The sequence below is a fragment of the Vicia villosa genome, linkage group LG2, assembly GCF_029867415.1.
Source record: "Vicia villosa cultivar HV-30 ecotype Madison, WI linkage group LG2, Vvil1.0, whole genome shotgun sequence".
In the NCBI taxonomy this organism is placed as follows: domain Eukaryota; kingdom Viridiplantae; phylum Streptophyta; class Magnoliopsida; order Fabales; family Fabaceae; genus Vicia; species Vicia villosa.
Window position 1 is genome coordinate 152671903 of NC_081181.1, and position 15075 is coordinate 152686977.

General features: G+C 29.4%; 1 protein-coding gene across 2 annotated transcripts; it reads left to right on the forward strand.

Moving 5' to 3' along the window:
* Positions 1-4751: 4751 nt before the first annotated feature.
* LOC131652507 (hexokinase-3-like) lies at positions 4752-10808 on the forward strand. 2 transcript variants are annotated; one of them, XM_058922366.1, is made up of 10 exons: positions 4752-5348; positions 5447-5497; positions 6802-6952; positions 7056-7235; positions 7393-7467; positions 8211-8366; positions 8459-8557; positions 8636-8766; positions 10134-10215; positions 10303-10808. In XM_058922366.1, the coding sequence occupies exons 1-10, from the start codon at positions 5077-5079 to the stop codon at positions 10651-10653; spliced, it is 1548 nt and encodes a 515-aa protein (XP_058778349.1). In that variant the 5' UTR covers positions 4752-5076; the 3' UTR covers positions 10654-10808. The 2 variants fall into 2 exon arrangements, with proteins under 2 accessions (XP_058778349.1, XP_058778350.1); XM_058922367.1 differs by lacking the exon at positions 5447-5497 and having other exon boundaries at positions 4753-5348.
* The last annotated feature ends 4267 nt before the right edge of the window (positions 10809-15075 follow it).

A 15075-nucleotide genomic window follows, 5' to 3' on the forward strand; every position in this document is an offset into this window, starting at 1 on the left:
CTTCTCTGGTTGTGAGACCGTTGTTTTGTTTTGTGGTTTGCTGGCATTCCCTTCCTTTTCAGGATAAATATGTTAGTGGCGACTCTGTTGATTTTCGCGGTAGCGGCAAGAATGTTCTAACATTAATTAAACTTGCTAAGTATTTTTCAAGTTATAATTGAGGTGGAGAATTGTGGAATTATTTAATAAAACATAAATATGAAATGAAAAATTATTCTGGTGGAATTAAAGAATAATAATAATAAGGACATGAAATTAAAATATATATTTGTTTGCAATGTGATTCTCTTAATTTATAGTGTATAGCTAGCTTACTATATAAATCAAAGTTTATGTTTTCACTATAACAACAACATAAATATTACAACATTTATTTAATCTACTATTAGTATGAAATTTAATTTTAGTAATTTAACTATATTATTTAGGGGTGGCAAAACGGACTGCCCGCCCCGCCTTAAGCCCGTCAAAAAATGAGCAGGGAGGGCATACCCGTCGAGTGAAATGAGCACAAAAATCATGCCTGCCCCGCCAAGATGGCGGGTTGGCGAGCGGCGGACTTGCCCGCTTAATTTTATTTATATTTTTTTCCTCATTTTTTAATAAATTAATAGTTTTTTTTTACTTTTTAATTAAATTTTCACTAATTTTTTAAAACAATTTTTTATAAAAGCAACTTTTTAACAAATTTTACTTAAAAAAGTATTACATATATTTACAAATAAATATATAAAAAAACCATCCAGAATTGAAATTACTAGAATTAACTAAAAAAGAGAGAATTTTGGAGGAGGGACGGACTTTAGCGGACGGCGGATATTGGCGGGACAGGCTATGGCGGGCGCCGGGTTTTGACGGGTGGACTTTGGCGAGCGGTGGGCCTAAAATCGCAACCCAACCCGCCATTTTTTATTGTCTAATTAATGTTGATTTATTATCTTAATTATAATAAAATTGATTTTTATTATTTTATATATTCCATGGAGGCAATGTAGGGAATTCCAACATCTCAAGTTTTAAATTTGACAAGATTCAAACACGGGTCAAAAGAGAAAGGACATTTCAACTAGTTTAAGTTAGATACATAGAAATTGTTGGTTTAAAATTCAAATTTTGAGAGACGAATGCAAGATTCAACCAAATCTAGCACATTAATCTCTCTATTAAAAAATTTAAGATAAAAATAATATTACATCCGATCATAAATATAAGACTCCTAATCCTAAAATGAATATGCATACATTCTTTTATTAAAAAAAAAAATCCTAATTAACCTTTTATATTTCAAAAGTCAGTAATCATGACAAAGTAAGTAACAACCACACACATGTGTAAATGTACACATTAGAAGGGTGGGTAGAAGAAAACAAATAATATAAATCAATGCCAGCTATGTGTGTTGAACTTTGTTGTAAACGATGCATGCTTTTCTGGCATATTTAATATAATACTTACACCATAAACATTTGAGGTGTATGACCACAGAGATTACTAGAGAAGCAATATAGCATCTCATTTTCCATATACCTTGCCCATGCTATTCAATAATTAACTATATTTTCACAATTAATCCTAGTACACACAAGACATTATTATTTCAAACCAAACATCTTAGTGAAAACATTTGCCCCACTCCAAAAAGATCAATACACGTAGGACAACCCATTTACATGACTACGTACAATTCTAACACAATGGACAGTATCCCACATTGAAAATGTGTATCGATCAGATGAGCTGTTATCATCATAAATTTAAATGAAATACTATAGTCTTAAAATTTGTTTGTCTTTAATCTACATTCTTACAATTAGATATCTCTGCGCGATTATTTAATAGATTAATTAACGAGATTCAAAACTCATAGACTGTAATATTAAAAAGTAAAAAATTATTACAACTTCAAACACATGTTTTAATGTATTACATATTTCTGCAATATTTTATGATCTAAACTGTATTATGTATGTGACTAAAAAAATCATTTTAATGAGATGAAATATTTATAAAGACAAACAATAATATAACATATTGCTTACCTAAATGAAATGATAGAGGATTAGACTATTAACCTTTTAAAAAAAAAAATTATTTTTCAATTTAATTTCTAAATTATATAAATTTGATAAATATTTTTTAAAATACTTGTAATTCATTAATTTTTTTCGAACCCGTATATATATATATATATATATATATATATATATATATATATATATATATATATATATATATATATATATATATATATATATATATATATATATATATATATATATATATATATATATATATATATATATAACTGAATTGACTTAACAGTTCAACGATCCTAAATTGGGAGATGATCATTTAAGAAATTAATTAATAAATTTCATATATTTTATAATTAAAATAAAAAATATTATATAATTTTAAAAATTACTTATTATATTTAGGGTTAATAGTAATTCAATCCCTGTAATGTTAGCGAATTTTGCTTTTCCTCCTCCATACTTTTTGGCAACGGTTTTTTCAAAAAAACTGTTGCCAAAATCCGCCTTTAACAACGGTAGGGGATAAAATAAAACACGCTCATATTACAGAGAATAAACAACTATTAACCCTTGTATTTATTACTAATGTCTTTATTATTCAACCCGTTCCTATATTTTCAAATCTAAATCTAACTAAAACTGATTTTCCTGTCAAATTACACACAGATTTAGATAAATACCCGCATATACAGATTATGTTGCTATGCCTTATAATTTATTTTTATAAGAAAAAATAATCTCCCTTGCACCTTATGGAGGAGGTTAGTAATAAAAGGAAAGCATATTATATTATATGCATACTATGATAAATAATATTAGTATTATTAAAAAATATTATAAATCAAAATGAGTATTCGATTAAATTTTAAAACTAAATAATCATATGAAATATACCATCAACCAATATAGTTATTTTTTGAAAATAAAATATCAAATTTATCTCAAAAATTGTATAAGATTAAAAATGTCAACTTATGAAAATTGAAACAAATTGAACCAAAGTATATTTTAAAATTTAAACATATTGAACCAGAGTACATTTTAGTAATTTATTTCTTATTCGTACTATAGATTAAATTAATATATTATTTTTCTGATTTAATTTTTTAAATATTGGCTTTTAGTTTAATTTAATCTATTTCATTTATTATTATATATGTAGAAATATAATCAATGATTATCATCTCTCTCTATTATTGATATTAATGTATTATATATTATATTTTACATCTAACATAGTATTTTACTGCATATTTATAATATTAATACTAATACAATATTAATAATTTATAAAATAAATATTTAAAAAGTGATTTAAAATAAATTGCACACAATTAAAATGGATTAGATTTTTTTAAATTAACCATTCAAAATTAAACTAAATCACATATTGTTTTATTTTTGAATAAACTAGTTTTTTCCTTTTAAGTTAATTTATAACACACCGCAAATACCTTTATTTGGATCAATTAAATCCTTTAAAAAGATAAAATATGAATGTATTTTTACCAAGCCTCTTTTTAAAATAAAAAAAAAATAGACGGTAAATTATTACATCCATCTTAAATTATAAGCCGTTTTAAACATTCTACATAAATTAAATGTAATTATTAATTTATGTAAAAGTGAAATAATGTATAATTTTACAAAAATATCCTACAAAATTATATTGAAAAGCAAAATTATAAAGTATGAAAAAGAAAGAGTAATACATAAATTGAAAAAAATTGTATTAACATTGGATTGAAATTATAAAATAATTTATAATTTTAATTTTTTTTTCTAAAATGTCTTATAATTTAGTACGGAATGAGTTGTTTTAAATTTTTTTTTTAAAAAAAAATTGTTTATTTATAAGTATCAACAATTTATTTACAAATAAATGCTGCTGCCAAGATTCAAACCCTGAATTTATTAACCATTTGTTTTAAACTATTTGTGCTTATGTATGATTTATTAACCATTTGAATTTCTCAATTACTTAAAAATTATAAATGTTAATTTTATTAGGAAGTAAATACTAAAACTAGTTAAATTATAATAAAGAATATTAAAATAATTTTTTTACTAATTCTTAACAATAATTAAGGAATGTTGAATTTTTAAATACATTTATTTTGACACAATTTCTAATCCTACGAATATATACAAAAATTATATACTGAATATGAATAAAAAACGAGTTATTAAATATAAAAATGGTAATGATTTTTAATATTCTAAATTTTGATAATTAAAAAACGGGTATAACAAAGAAGCAGAAGAATAATATAGGTATTTCCTTTAATAGTTTTATTACTGTTATTATTCTCTTCTTATCAAAGTCGTATCATTCTCATTCTTATTCTTAATAATAATACAGTAGTGTAAATATTCATAGAATTGGCATCGCTTTAAAAATATTCAAACGTGATACGGATTGATAATAAATTCGGAAATAAACAAATAAATAAATAAAAAAAGAGCGTATTTTGCATGTGATTATTATTATTTTTTTGTTGTGAAAAATAGATAGATAGATGGTTGGGGATATAGAACGTAGAAAGAGAATGAACGAAAAAGAAGAGCACAAGTCAAAGTTGTCATTAACCTCAAAATCTGTCATAAACGGTAAAAAGATCGTGAAGAGATACCGTGACAAATCCGTAATATCCATACTTGTCTAAGGGCAAATCTGTCTTTTCATCCTTCTTATAAAAAGTTACTATACCGGTTCTTCTTCCAACACTCCTTCCTAATTCCTAACTAGTCCTCTCTCTCAGCCGCCTCTCTCTCTCTTTCTTTCTCTCTCTTTCACTCTCTCACTTTTTCGCGTCACTTTCGCCGGAAAATTAAATCGCCGGCGACTTTCCCGTTTCACCGGAGATTCATCATTTCACCTTAATCTTATTTATTTTTTAATTATTTTTCAAGTGTTTTAAGTTCTTTTTAAAGTGCTTGGTTGCGTGCATGTTAAAACGGCGACGTTTTGCTGCGGTCGGAAATCGAAGGAGAGTTGGGAAACGGCGTCGTTTCGGATGTAGTTTGATCGATCGGTGAAATGGGAAGAGTGGTTGTGGGAGTGACGGTGACGGTGGCTGTGGCGGCGTGTGCAGTAGCTGCGGTTGTGGTTGGGAGGAGAGTGAAAAGTAGAAGGAAGTGGAAGAAAGTAGCGAATGTGTTGAAGGAGCTCGAGGAAGGTTGTGATACGAGTGTTGGGAGGTTGAGGCAGGTGGTGGATGCTATGGCGGTGGAGATGCACGCTGGTTTGGCATCGGAAGGTGGTTCTAAGCTCAAAATGCTTCTTACCTATGTTGATAATCTTCCCAATGGGTAATTGTTTTCGACTTTGATTTTTTTTACTCCGTCTTCTTAACTGTGCTATTGAATTTAATTAGTTGCTGATGTGATTGATTCTTTTGACTATTCAGCTGTTGCTTTCAAAATGCTGACCGTTTTGTTTCTTCACTGTCATTTCAGAGGTTGTTTTCAAGTTTTACATGTCTTATTTTTGATGTTTTTGTTTTTCTGGCGTTTGAAATTTTTGTGATTTCTACGCATAGCTGTGTCTGTTGTCTATTGATGCTTTCTTTCATTTTACGCTTAGTTCATAGTTGTGTGCATTTTATTTCTGTTGGATGTGGTTTTGATTTTTGATGTATCAGAAAGACATTTTAATTATGAAATTGTTAAATTTTGTTGATGCAAAATCTTCTTTGGACATTCAATAAATGGATGTTGGCTGATTTACTTTGTGAAAGTGAAACATGATTTGTATTCATTCATAAGTTAATCTGGAAGGTGTAAGAATGATTGATAGATTGCGTGTTCGGGTTGGTGTTGAACAAGACCAGGTGTAACTTTGTCGGTTAAGTATATGACAACTATTTATTGTGTTGGCTTTTAATGCACTATGGCACGCGCCTATGGACGCGCCTGTCGGCTAGTGTACTTTGGGTATTGATTCATGATTTGTGTCGATAATAAGCTGATTCCTAATCTACTAGAATGATTGATAGATTGCGTGTTTGGATTGGTGTTAGGAGAAACCATGTGTCACTGTGTCGATTGTGTCTATGACAGTTATTTATTGTATTGGCATTTAATGCGCTATGGCACGCTCTAGACGCGCCTGTCGGCTAGCGTGCTTTGGGAGGTTAATGCATGATTTGTGTCAATAATACGCTGATACGTAAGCTATTAGAATAACTGATAGATTGCGTATTTGGATTGGAGTCGGGATTGGGAAAGACCTTGTGTCAATCTGTCAGCTTAGTCTATGGCAGCTATTTATTGTGTTGGCATTTAACACGCTATGGCACGCGCCAATTGACGCTCCTGTCGGCTAGTGTACTTTAGAAAATTAATGTATGATTTGTTTCAATAATAAGCTGATTCGTAAGCTTCTAGAACAATTGATACATTGCGTGTTTAGATTGGTGTTGGGAGGGACCATGTGTCAAACTGTCAGCCGAGTCTATGACAGCTATTTATTATGTTGGCATTTAACACGCTATGGCACGCGACAAATGACGCACCAAGAGTTGTTGGTTCTAGCTGTGCAATTTTGTTTATATCTGCTTTGAGCGTTACGGAATCTAGAAGATTCACCCTTTGGATCTGGGTTTGCTACTATGAGCATACATTGCAGTTAATGCATTCTTTTTCTTTACCAAACAATGGTGATGCTCATACGTGTTATCAACAACACTCATGAACATCGTAACTTCAATTTTTGATTTCAGAGTCCCTTTGTTAAATTGGTTTGTTTTTTTTTTTTGGTCAGGACTGAGAAAGGACCATATTATGCGCTGCATCTTGGGGGAACAAATTTTAGGGTTACGCGGGTTCATTTAAGTGGCCAACCATCTCCTGTCTTGGAGCATGAAGTAGAGCGACAACCCATTCCCCCTCATCTAATGACTAGCACAAGTGAGGTGACGTGATAAGCACTTTAAAACTTTGGTGCTCTCTAGTATTTATTTGTTCTGATAACGTCTTTTTCATATAATAAAATAAAATTGAATTTTTTGCTTGCAGGATCTCTTTGATTTTATCGCATCTTCGTTAAAGGAATTCATTGCAAAAGAAGGAGATGGTTCCAATTCTTCACAGGACAGAAGGGAACTTGGCTTTACATTCTCCTTTCCTATGAAACAAATGTCTGTTTCCTCGGGAATTTTAATCAAGTGGACGAAAGGGTTTTCCATTGTAGATATGGTCAGTCAATTGATATTTCTAATTGATCTTTAAAATTGGCTATTTTCTTCTATCCTCCTTAAATAGTTACAAAACCGATACGTAGATCCCGTTCAAGTTGCACTTGGTTTTTCAGTATAATGATGTAAATATCAACACAAAAACTATTTGTTGTCAGGTAGGAAGAGATGTTGTGGCGTGTTTGCAGGAAGCATTTGTAAGAAAAGGCCTCGATGTGCATGTAGCTGCCTTGGTAAGAAATTAGTTTCTTTTGGTGCTATATGTTTTTCTTTTTTTGCCCAATTCTTCTCTCTGAAAGTAATGCTTGCCTGATTCTCCCTCCGCTCCTTTTTACGTGTTGTTTTTTGAGTGTTTACACATCAATATAAATGTTGTTACTTTAACACTATTATTACCTTGGTAAGGAATTAACTTATAGTGTTAGGTCTTATATGTTTCTTTTTTACCCAATTCTTCCCTTTGAAAGTAATGCTTACCTTGTTCTCCCTCCGCTCCTTTTACATATCATTTTTTAACTTTTTACTCAACAATGTATTCAATAAATATTGTTTTTACTCTTAACACTATTATTTCTCATTTTCATATAATAATCTTAATCATTTATTATTTCAATTCATCGAACTAAGGGTATTTTAAACAAATCTATAATTAATGTTGCGTTAAATTTTGTAAATGACAAGTAAATAAGAACAAAAAAATTCTTTAAATGTGACTAGTAATAAGCAACAGAGTCTTTACCCAACTGTGATTAAGGTATCTTGTGATTTCTATGCTGTTTCCACCTTCAATGAATCCTTATCTTGTGATTTATGAGCTTGCTGATAAATTTATGTCTTGGTTTCCATTTCTATATATGTGTAGTTATTTTTTTTTAACATCTTAATTTTGGTATGGAGGAAAATTGGTGTTGTGTAAAATAAATCTATTTGTTTCACTATATTACTTAATATATGTTTTTCTCTTCACTTTATGCAGGTTAATGATACTGTTGGAACATTAGCTGTTGGACACTATCATGATCCAGACACTGTTGCTGCAATAGTTATTGGTACTGGTACTAATGCATGCTATCTGGAAAGAATTGATGCTATTATCAAGTGTCAGGGTCTTCTTACTACATCAGGACGCATGGTATTGTTCTCTCTTTTCAGTTTTGATTTTTGATTTTTATTTTTGGGATCTAGTTCTAGTTATGAACTTATTGTAATTCTTTTGTTTTTTAGGTTGTCAATATGGAATGGGGAAACTTTTGGTCGTCTCACTTACCAAGAACACCATATGACATTGAGTTAGATGCTGAAAGCCCTAATCCAAATGATCAGGTCAGGTTCTGCTGCTAATGACTTCTGTTGCTTGATTTATCCTTTGTCGTCGCTAAAACTTTGGTGATTTGGGTGCAGGGTTTTGAGAAAATGATATCAGGAATGTATCTCGGTGATGTTGTGAGGAGAGTCATTCTCAGGATGTCACTGGAGTCGGATATGTTGTTTGGACCTATTTCTACCAAGCTTTCAACACCTTTCGTACTGAGGTATGTCCTATGTCGAGCAAAACTTACTTAATAGTCAATACCGATGCCGTATGTGTTTGCATATGGAGCACGGATACTTCAAAATTCCCGTCGAGTCATATCCAATACGCGCCGATACGCTCTGATACACCATCGATACGTATCGAAGGAGTATTCGAATTTGTTTTTTTAAAAAATAAATTCCGATACGGCTGCGATACACTTCTGATACGTCTCTAATTCGTGACCTTCCAACTTTTTGCAGATTTTATTTTATTAATGACTCTTCATTTCATTTTTATGGTCATTATTTATTCCCTTATTTAATTCTTTCATAATCTTATCACTTTTCAAAGTTGGTTTCAATTCCAATAATCTCTTATATCAATTTTCAATATATCATATTTAATTATTATATTCATCATTAATTCCTAATAGGCAATAGCAGTATTCGGTTTCAATTCCCATAATCACATCATTTTTCAATATGTCATATTTAATTATATTCTTCATTAGTTCCTAATTGCAGTACATTGTACCTTCCTATTTATGCAGCTATTATTTTCAATATTAATCATCTTTCTCTGCCACTTCCGACGTAACTTTACCTCGGTTTTACAAAGCTTTTGCAAAAGCCTAATTCTACCCTCGAAAAATATTCAATTTCTTAAAAATATTAAATTATTTTTCAATATTAATGTTTGGTGATTTTGTCATTTCTAAGCTATAGATCACAACCCACCAAGTGTTCGTTTGATATTGAATATTTCTGTTATTTAATCATATGCACCCTATATTAACTAAATTATTTGTTATATTGCAAGTTCAATTTCATTGAGTATTCATCTTTAATTTTAGTGTGTGAAACATGATGGCTCGATTCTTTTTGTTTTCTTTCTTATCCTCTTGGTGGTATTAGGATTTTTTTTGTTTAACTATTGTTTTATCTGTTTAAAGATTTTTTTTCTCTATAGATTAGGTTGATGTGGAGGGATATATTAGCACATGCTCAGTTTATGTGTTTTGCTTTTAATGTTCTAAGATTCTTACCATTGTATTGTTTTGATCTCATAGATGCTTTTTTATGTGATGCACTCTTCCATTATCTTGCTGGGGTACCATTATGTTGTTTTGATCTCATAGCATGCTTTTTGATATGATGCACTCTTCCGTTTTCTTGCTGGGGATATGCTTGTATTCTATGTATGCTTGACTATAATGCCCAGTTTCTTTGTTTTTTCCTCCAAAATGTGAGGTGATATGGAGCAAAATCTCCCAATGAAAACGATTGTTATAGGCTGGGAATGATATATTTCCTTGGATATTTACAATGTTCCATGCTCGATTGCTCGAGTTAGATTTGAAACTTTTTTCTGATGTCATTTCAGGACTCCTTTGATGGCTGCTATGCATGAGGATGATTCACCCGACTTAATAGAAGTAGCAAGAATCCTCAATGACACATTTGAGGTAAATAAGTCACAATATTTTTGACTCCTAAATGAATGTCCTTCCCTCAACTCTAAAAATAATTTATCTTGTATTTGGCTGTCTTAGATTCCAGATGTTCCATTGAAAGCAAGAAAAATTGTGGTGAAGGTGTGTGATGTGGTGACTCGTAGAGCTGCTCGATTAGCAGCTGCTGGTATTGTTGGCATCTTAAAGAAGATTGGCCGTGACGGGAGTGGTGGGATCACAGGAGGAAGAAGTAGGAGTGATATAAAAATGAAAAGAACAGTTGTGGCAATTGAAGGAGGATTATACTCGAGCTATACATTGTTTAGGGAGTACTTGCATGAAGCTTTAAACGAAATACTGGGCGAAGATATTGCTAAGCATGTAACTCTAAATGTCACCGAAGATGGATCAGGCATTGGAGCAGCACTGCTAGCTGCATCATATTCTTAAAAATGTGGATAGGGTACACATCTGGTATTTATATATATCAACGTTGATTGATATATATGGACAAGACACACACACATATATAGCCCCTGTAAATCAGAATTTGTTCTTTATATGTAATATCTCTCTGTATAGAGGTTTCATCTATTCTTTGATCAGGTTATGTTCATTTATATTATTATTATTATTTTTTACTGAATGTTTATATTATGATGACATTGATCTCTTCTCTTATAAGTTCTGAGATCCTTTGGGTTGTAAATGCATTAGTATTAGAAGCATTGACTTGAAATATCATATTATAGTATTGTTTTCAATGAAAAATTGTTACCTGGAATTTGCATACAAAATGTTTCAATCCAACCTAGTACTAGAATAGAGATTTATTTGGATTGGATTAACCTATTTTTAATGATATTTTATATTTTATTGTATAAAACTTTTGACATTTGAACTGAATTCTGCAATTTGAAGTTTTAAAATTTGAATTAAATTGAATTTCTTTGGGATTTTGTTGAAGTGTATCTATCTGTTGTTTATTTACTCGGGGTCAATAATTAAAGTGTACTACTTTTTTTTATAATAAAGGGTTTTTTATTTAGTGTAATGCTATTAGTGCGAAATAATTCGAAGAGGAAAAACAAAAATGGACATGTTATTATTTTAGAGGTGGATTATAAATTGATTTAAAATTTAACTTTTTTTTTTTTTAATTTAGATTATGGAATTGTGATGATAATGGTTGAAGTTTATTCTTTTATTTCTTGTTTTTCATCTTTTCTTACTAATAAATATATTTTTAATTTGTTTGTCTTACAAAAAGAAAAACAAGCATATAACAAAAATAATAAATAGTTAGATTAAAAGTAAAAAAAATAATTTATGTGGATAATAAAATATAAAATCTACGTGTAAATAGGGAAGAGTAACATTTTCTTTGAAAATTTGAAATATAATTACTTCGATTGTAAGTCAAAAGTAAGTCTAAAAAAATATCAACAAGATGTTAATTATTTATAAATTTTTAGTTGTAATTAGTTAAATCATTAGATTAGTTATAATAAATATAATTACTATCAAATATTTAATTTGACCTTTAAATTCAAAAACACGACTATTAATTTTGTCAAAAAATTTGAGTTGTTTTGACCGCGGCAATAGGATAATTTGACCATTTGAGACTTTTAAGATTTTCTTGACCTAAAAAATTCTTTTTTTTTTTTTGTACTCAAAATCTAGACTTTCATGACACCAATAGAATTTGAGAATACGACTGTACTCCTAACTAACATCGTCTAGTAATCACTAGAGTTTTATTTAAAATATTGGTAACACTTAGTATATCCTTATTTGATACTTCTTCCGTCTCTAGGGGTGTTCATTGGTTCGGGTAAATCCGAACCAAACCGCAATCCAAACCAAACCATAGTGTTTGGGTTGGACATTTTTTCAGTTCGGGCAAGAATCGAACCAAACCAATGAAATCCAATGACAATTGGTTCGGACATCGGATTTTTAATTTTCTACCCGCAAACCCAACCCAAACCAATCATAATTAATTACCATAAAAATTACTACCAAACATTCAACTTCAACAAGAAAAAAGTGAAATGTTGTATGTGGATAAGTTATGTTATTTTAATTAGTTATTAGAAAACTATTAGTGTATCGTGGTAATTGAGCATACAGTTATGAAACACATTCATTATCATATTAACTAAAGTAACTAGTTATAGATTCAAAAGTCTTTAGGTTAGATATTGTTCTTGTTAGATATCTTTAATCTATTAGGGAAAAAGTGCTAGTTTAATATTTATAATTGAACACTATTGATACTATTTATTTCTATTTATTTATATTATTATGAAAAATTAATTTTCATAAATAAATTATTTTTTTCAAATATTTTTGTATTGTTTATCTACCCGATCAATCCAATCCAAACCAACCGGTTGTTTCTTGGTTCGGTTTGGTTTGGGCTTTATCGCAAAAATCTATAAATCCAATCCAAACCAATCCATGTAATTTTAATTGGTTTGGGTATCGGATTCTCTCAAAACCGAACCAAACCGGCCCGCGAACACCCCTATCCGTCTCATAATTAGTGATCCAACAAACTATTTCACACAAATTAAGAAAATGGTAGTATAAAAATAAGAGAATATTATTTTTACTATAATATCTTTATCATGTATTGAAAATGATAAAACTTAATAAGGTAAAGTTGAAAAAGTGTATTAAAAATTGAAATATATCATTTATTTTGGGACACTAATTTATTTTAAATAGGACACCCATTATAAAACGGAGGGAGTATATGTTAAAGTATCAAGAAGATGTTAATTATTTATTAATAACTAATCTAATGATTTAACTAATTACAACTAAAAATTTATAATATGAAATAAATTTGTATGATAATATATTTAAAGAAAAGAAGGTGGATTAAACTTTCAAAATTATATTAGAAAGTTCATGAGTCATTCTTAATGAAAACAAATAGGTGTATAGATACCTTATTGACTGTTTGGTAGTCTCAAATTTTATCAATTATTGTTGTTTGATCACTTTGTAGTCTCAAATGAAGTGTAATTTTATTTTGAAAATTTCTTTATACATTCATATATTTTCTTACATACCCGCAGTAAAGTCTACAAAATATTCATATATGTCGAAAGTATATCTCTGAAGATATTTTTTTATAAAAAATAGTGATTTTGAATATGCACATCTAAATATATTTTTCTTTTTGGGAAAGAGGTGACTTCGGAAATGCACATTCGAAATAATCTAATTTTTTATTTTAGAATTTTTCTGGTATGTATATCCGAAAAAATTCAATATTTGTTAAAGAATTAAAATCAAGATGAATCAATTGTATTAATATTATAATTAATTATATTAATCAAAATATATAATTAAATATATATCATTTTTAACAAAGTATATAATTAATTAAATATTTAAATCAACATATTATTCTCATATAAAGTTAATTAAAAAAATTAATATAAAAATTAAAAATTATAATGCTTATAAATTAAAATATTCCTATACAAATTAAAATTTTATTTAATATTTTTATTCTATATTTATAATAATTTGTGTTTAAATTATTCTTTATTAATTATGACTCACTCTAACTATATTATAAATAAATATTATTTAAAAATAAAAAAAATATTTTTTTAAATATTGGAATACTTCGAATATGCATATCTGAATTAACTAATATTCCAATTTTTTTTTGAATGATTTTTTCGGATATGCATATCCGAAAAAATACCTGACATTTCAAATCCAACGTTTAAATGAAAAATAATTAAAAATAACTGATTTCGAATATGCATTTTCAAAATAAATAAAAATGTGATAACGGTACCTTCAGATATACATATGTGAAGAGTATTTTAGAAATACTAGGAGTCTTTTCCACCCTATATTATTACATAAAGAAATTTCCTTTTATTTTTTTGGTTTAAACTCTTTTTATAAAAAAATAATTGCTGTTCAACTTTGAAATTTTACGCTTAAAGTTGTTCTTACTTTTTAAGAAGGTATATGAATGATAAAGATACAAGATCTTATTAAAAAATGGCAATTATTGTTTTTAGATTGTTAGAAAGCCATTTGACCATTTTCCTCGACAATGGAAAAAACAAACATGTTCAACATAAGAAAACAAAGGAGGATAAGGCACATTAGACATTAGTCCGATTTACAAATAGTTGTTGAAATAAGCACAATATTTCTCCAAACTCAGAATCGATTTTCTCTTCGCAACATTGTTTTTTCAAACTTTCAGAAGTGTTTTTTCAATAAGCTGTTTTCTACGAAACGATCTCAAAAGCTTCAATGATGCATTTGAATTATCCAGGACTTCAATACACCACCTTAATTCAAATGCTCCAAGTTTTTCATGCCTAAACTTGCCATTAGTTTCTTGAACACCACATTTGTTACACCTTTCGTTAACAAATCTGCAACTTGTTCTTTGTTTCGTTAATATCCTAATCGCAATTGGCCAGCACACACCAGATCCTTCAAGTAATGAAACACATCTCAATATGCTTGCTTTTCCCATGTGCTATAGGATTCTTAGCAAGACTAGTAGCTGAAACGTTATCAACCAAGCGTGTGACAACTTCTTCCACCTTGCTGCCTAACTCTTCCAGCAGATTCACAAGCCACACAGCCTGACCACACACAACGACGCCGCGATATACCCGACCTCACAAGAAGAGAATACCGCCGCAGGTTCCTTTTTAAAACACTAAGAGATTAGAGCTCCTCCGAACATAAAGACATAACCAGTCGTAGACCTCCGATCGTCCTTATCTCCGATCAAATTGATCTCTCCATGAATCTACTCGCAATACCGACACTAAACGCCAAATTTGACCGTGTATTGCTAATTAACGTAAC

Excerpts from the sequence above, each read along its gene's own strand:
- LOC131652507 (XM_058922366.1), top strand. The coding sequence starts at position 5,077 with ATGGGAAGAGTGGTTGTGGGAGTGACGGTGACGGTGGCTGTGGCGGCG. Across the intron at positions 5,349-5,446 it reads GTTGATAATCTTCCCAATGG|CTGTTGCTTTCAAAATGCTG; the intron begins GTAATTGTTTTC and ends TTGACTATTCAG. Across the intron at positions 8,767-10,133 it reads TCAACACCTTTCGTACTGAG|GACTCCTTTGATGGCTGCTA; the intron begins GTATGTCCTATG and ends ATGTCATTTCAG.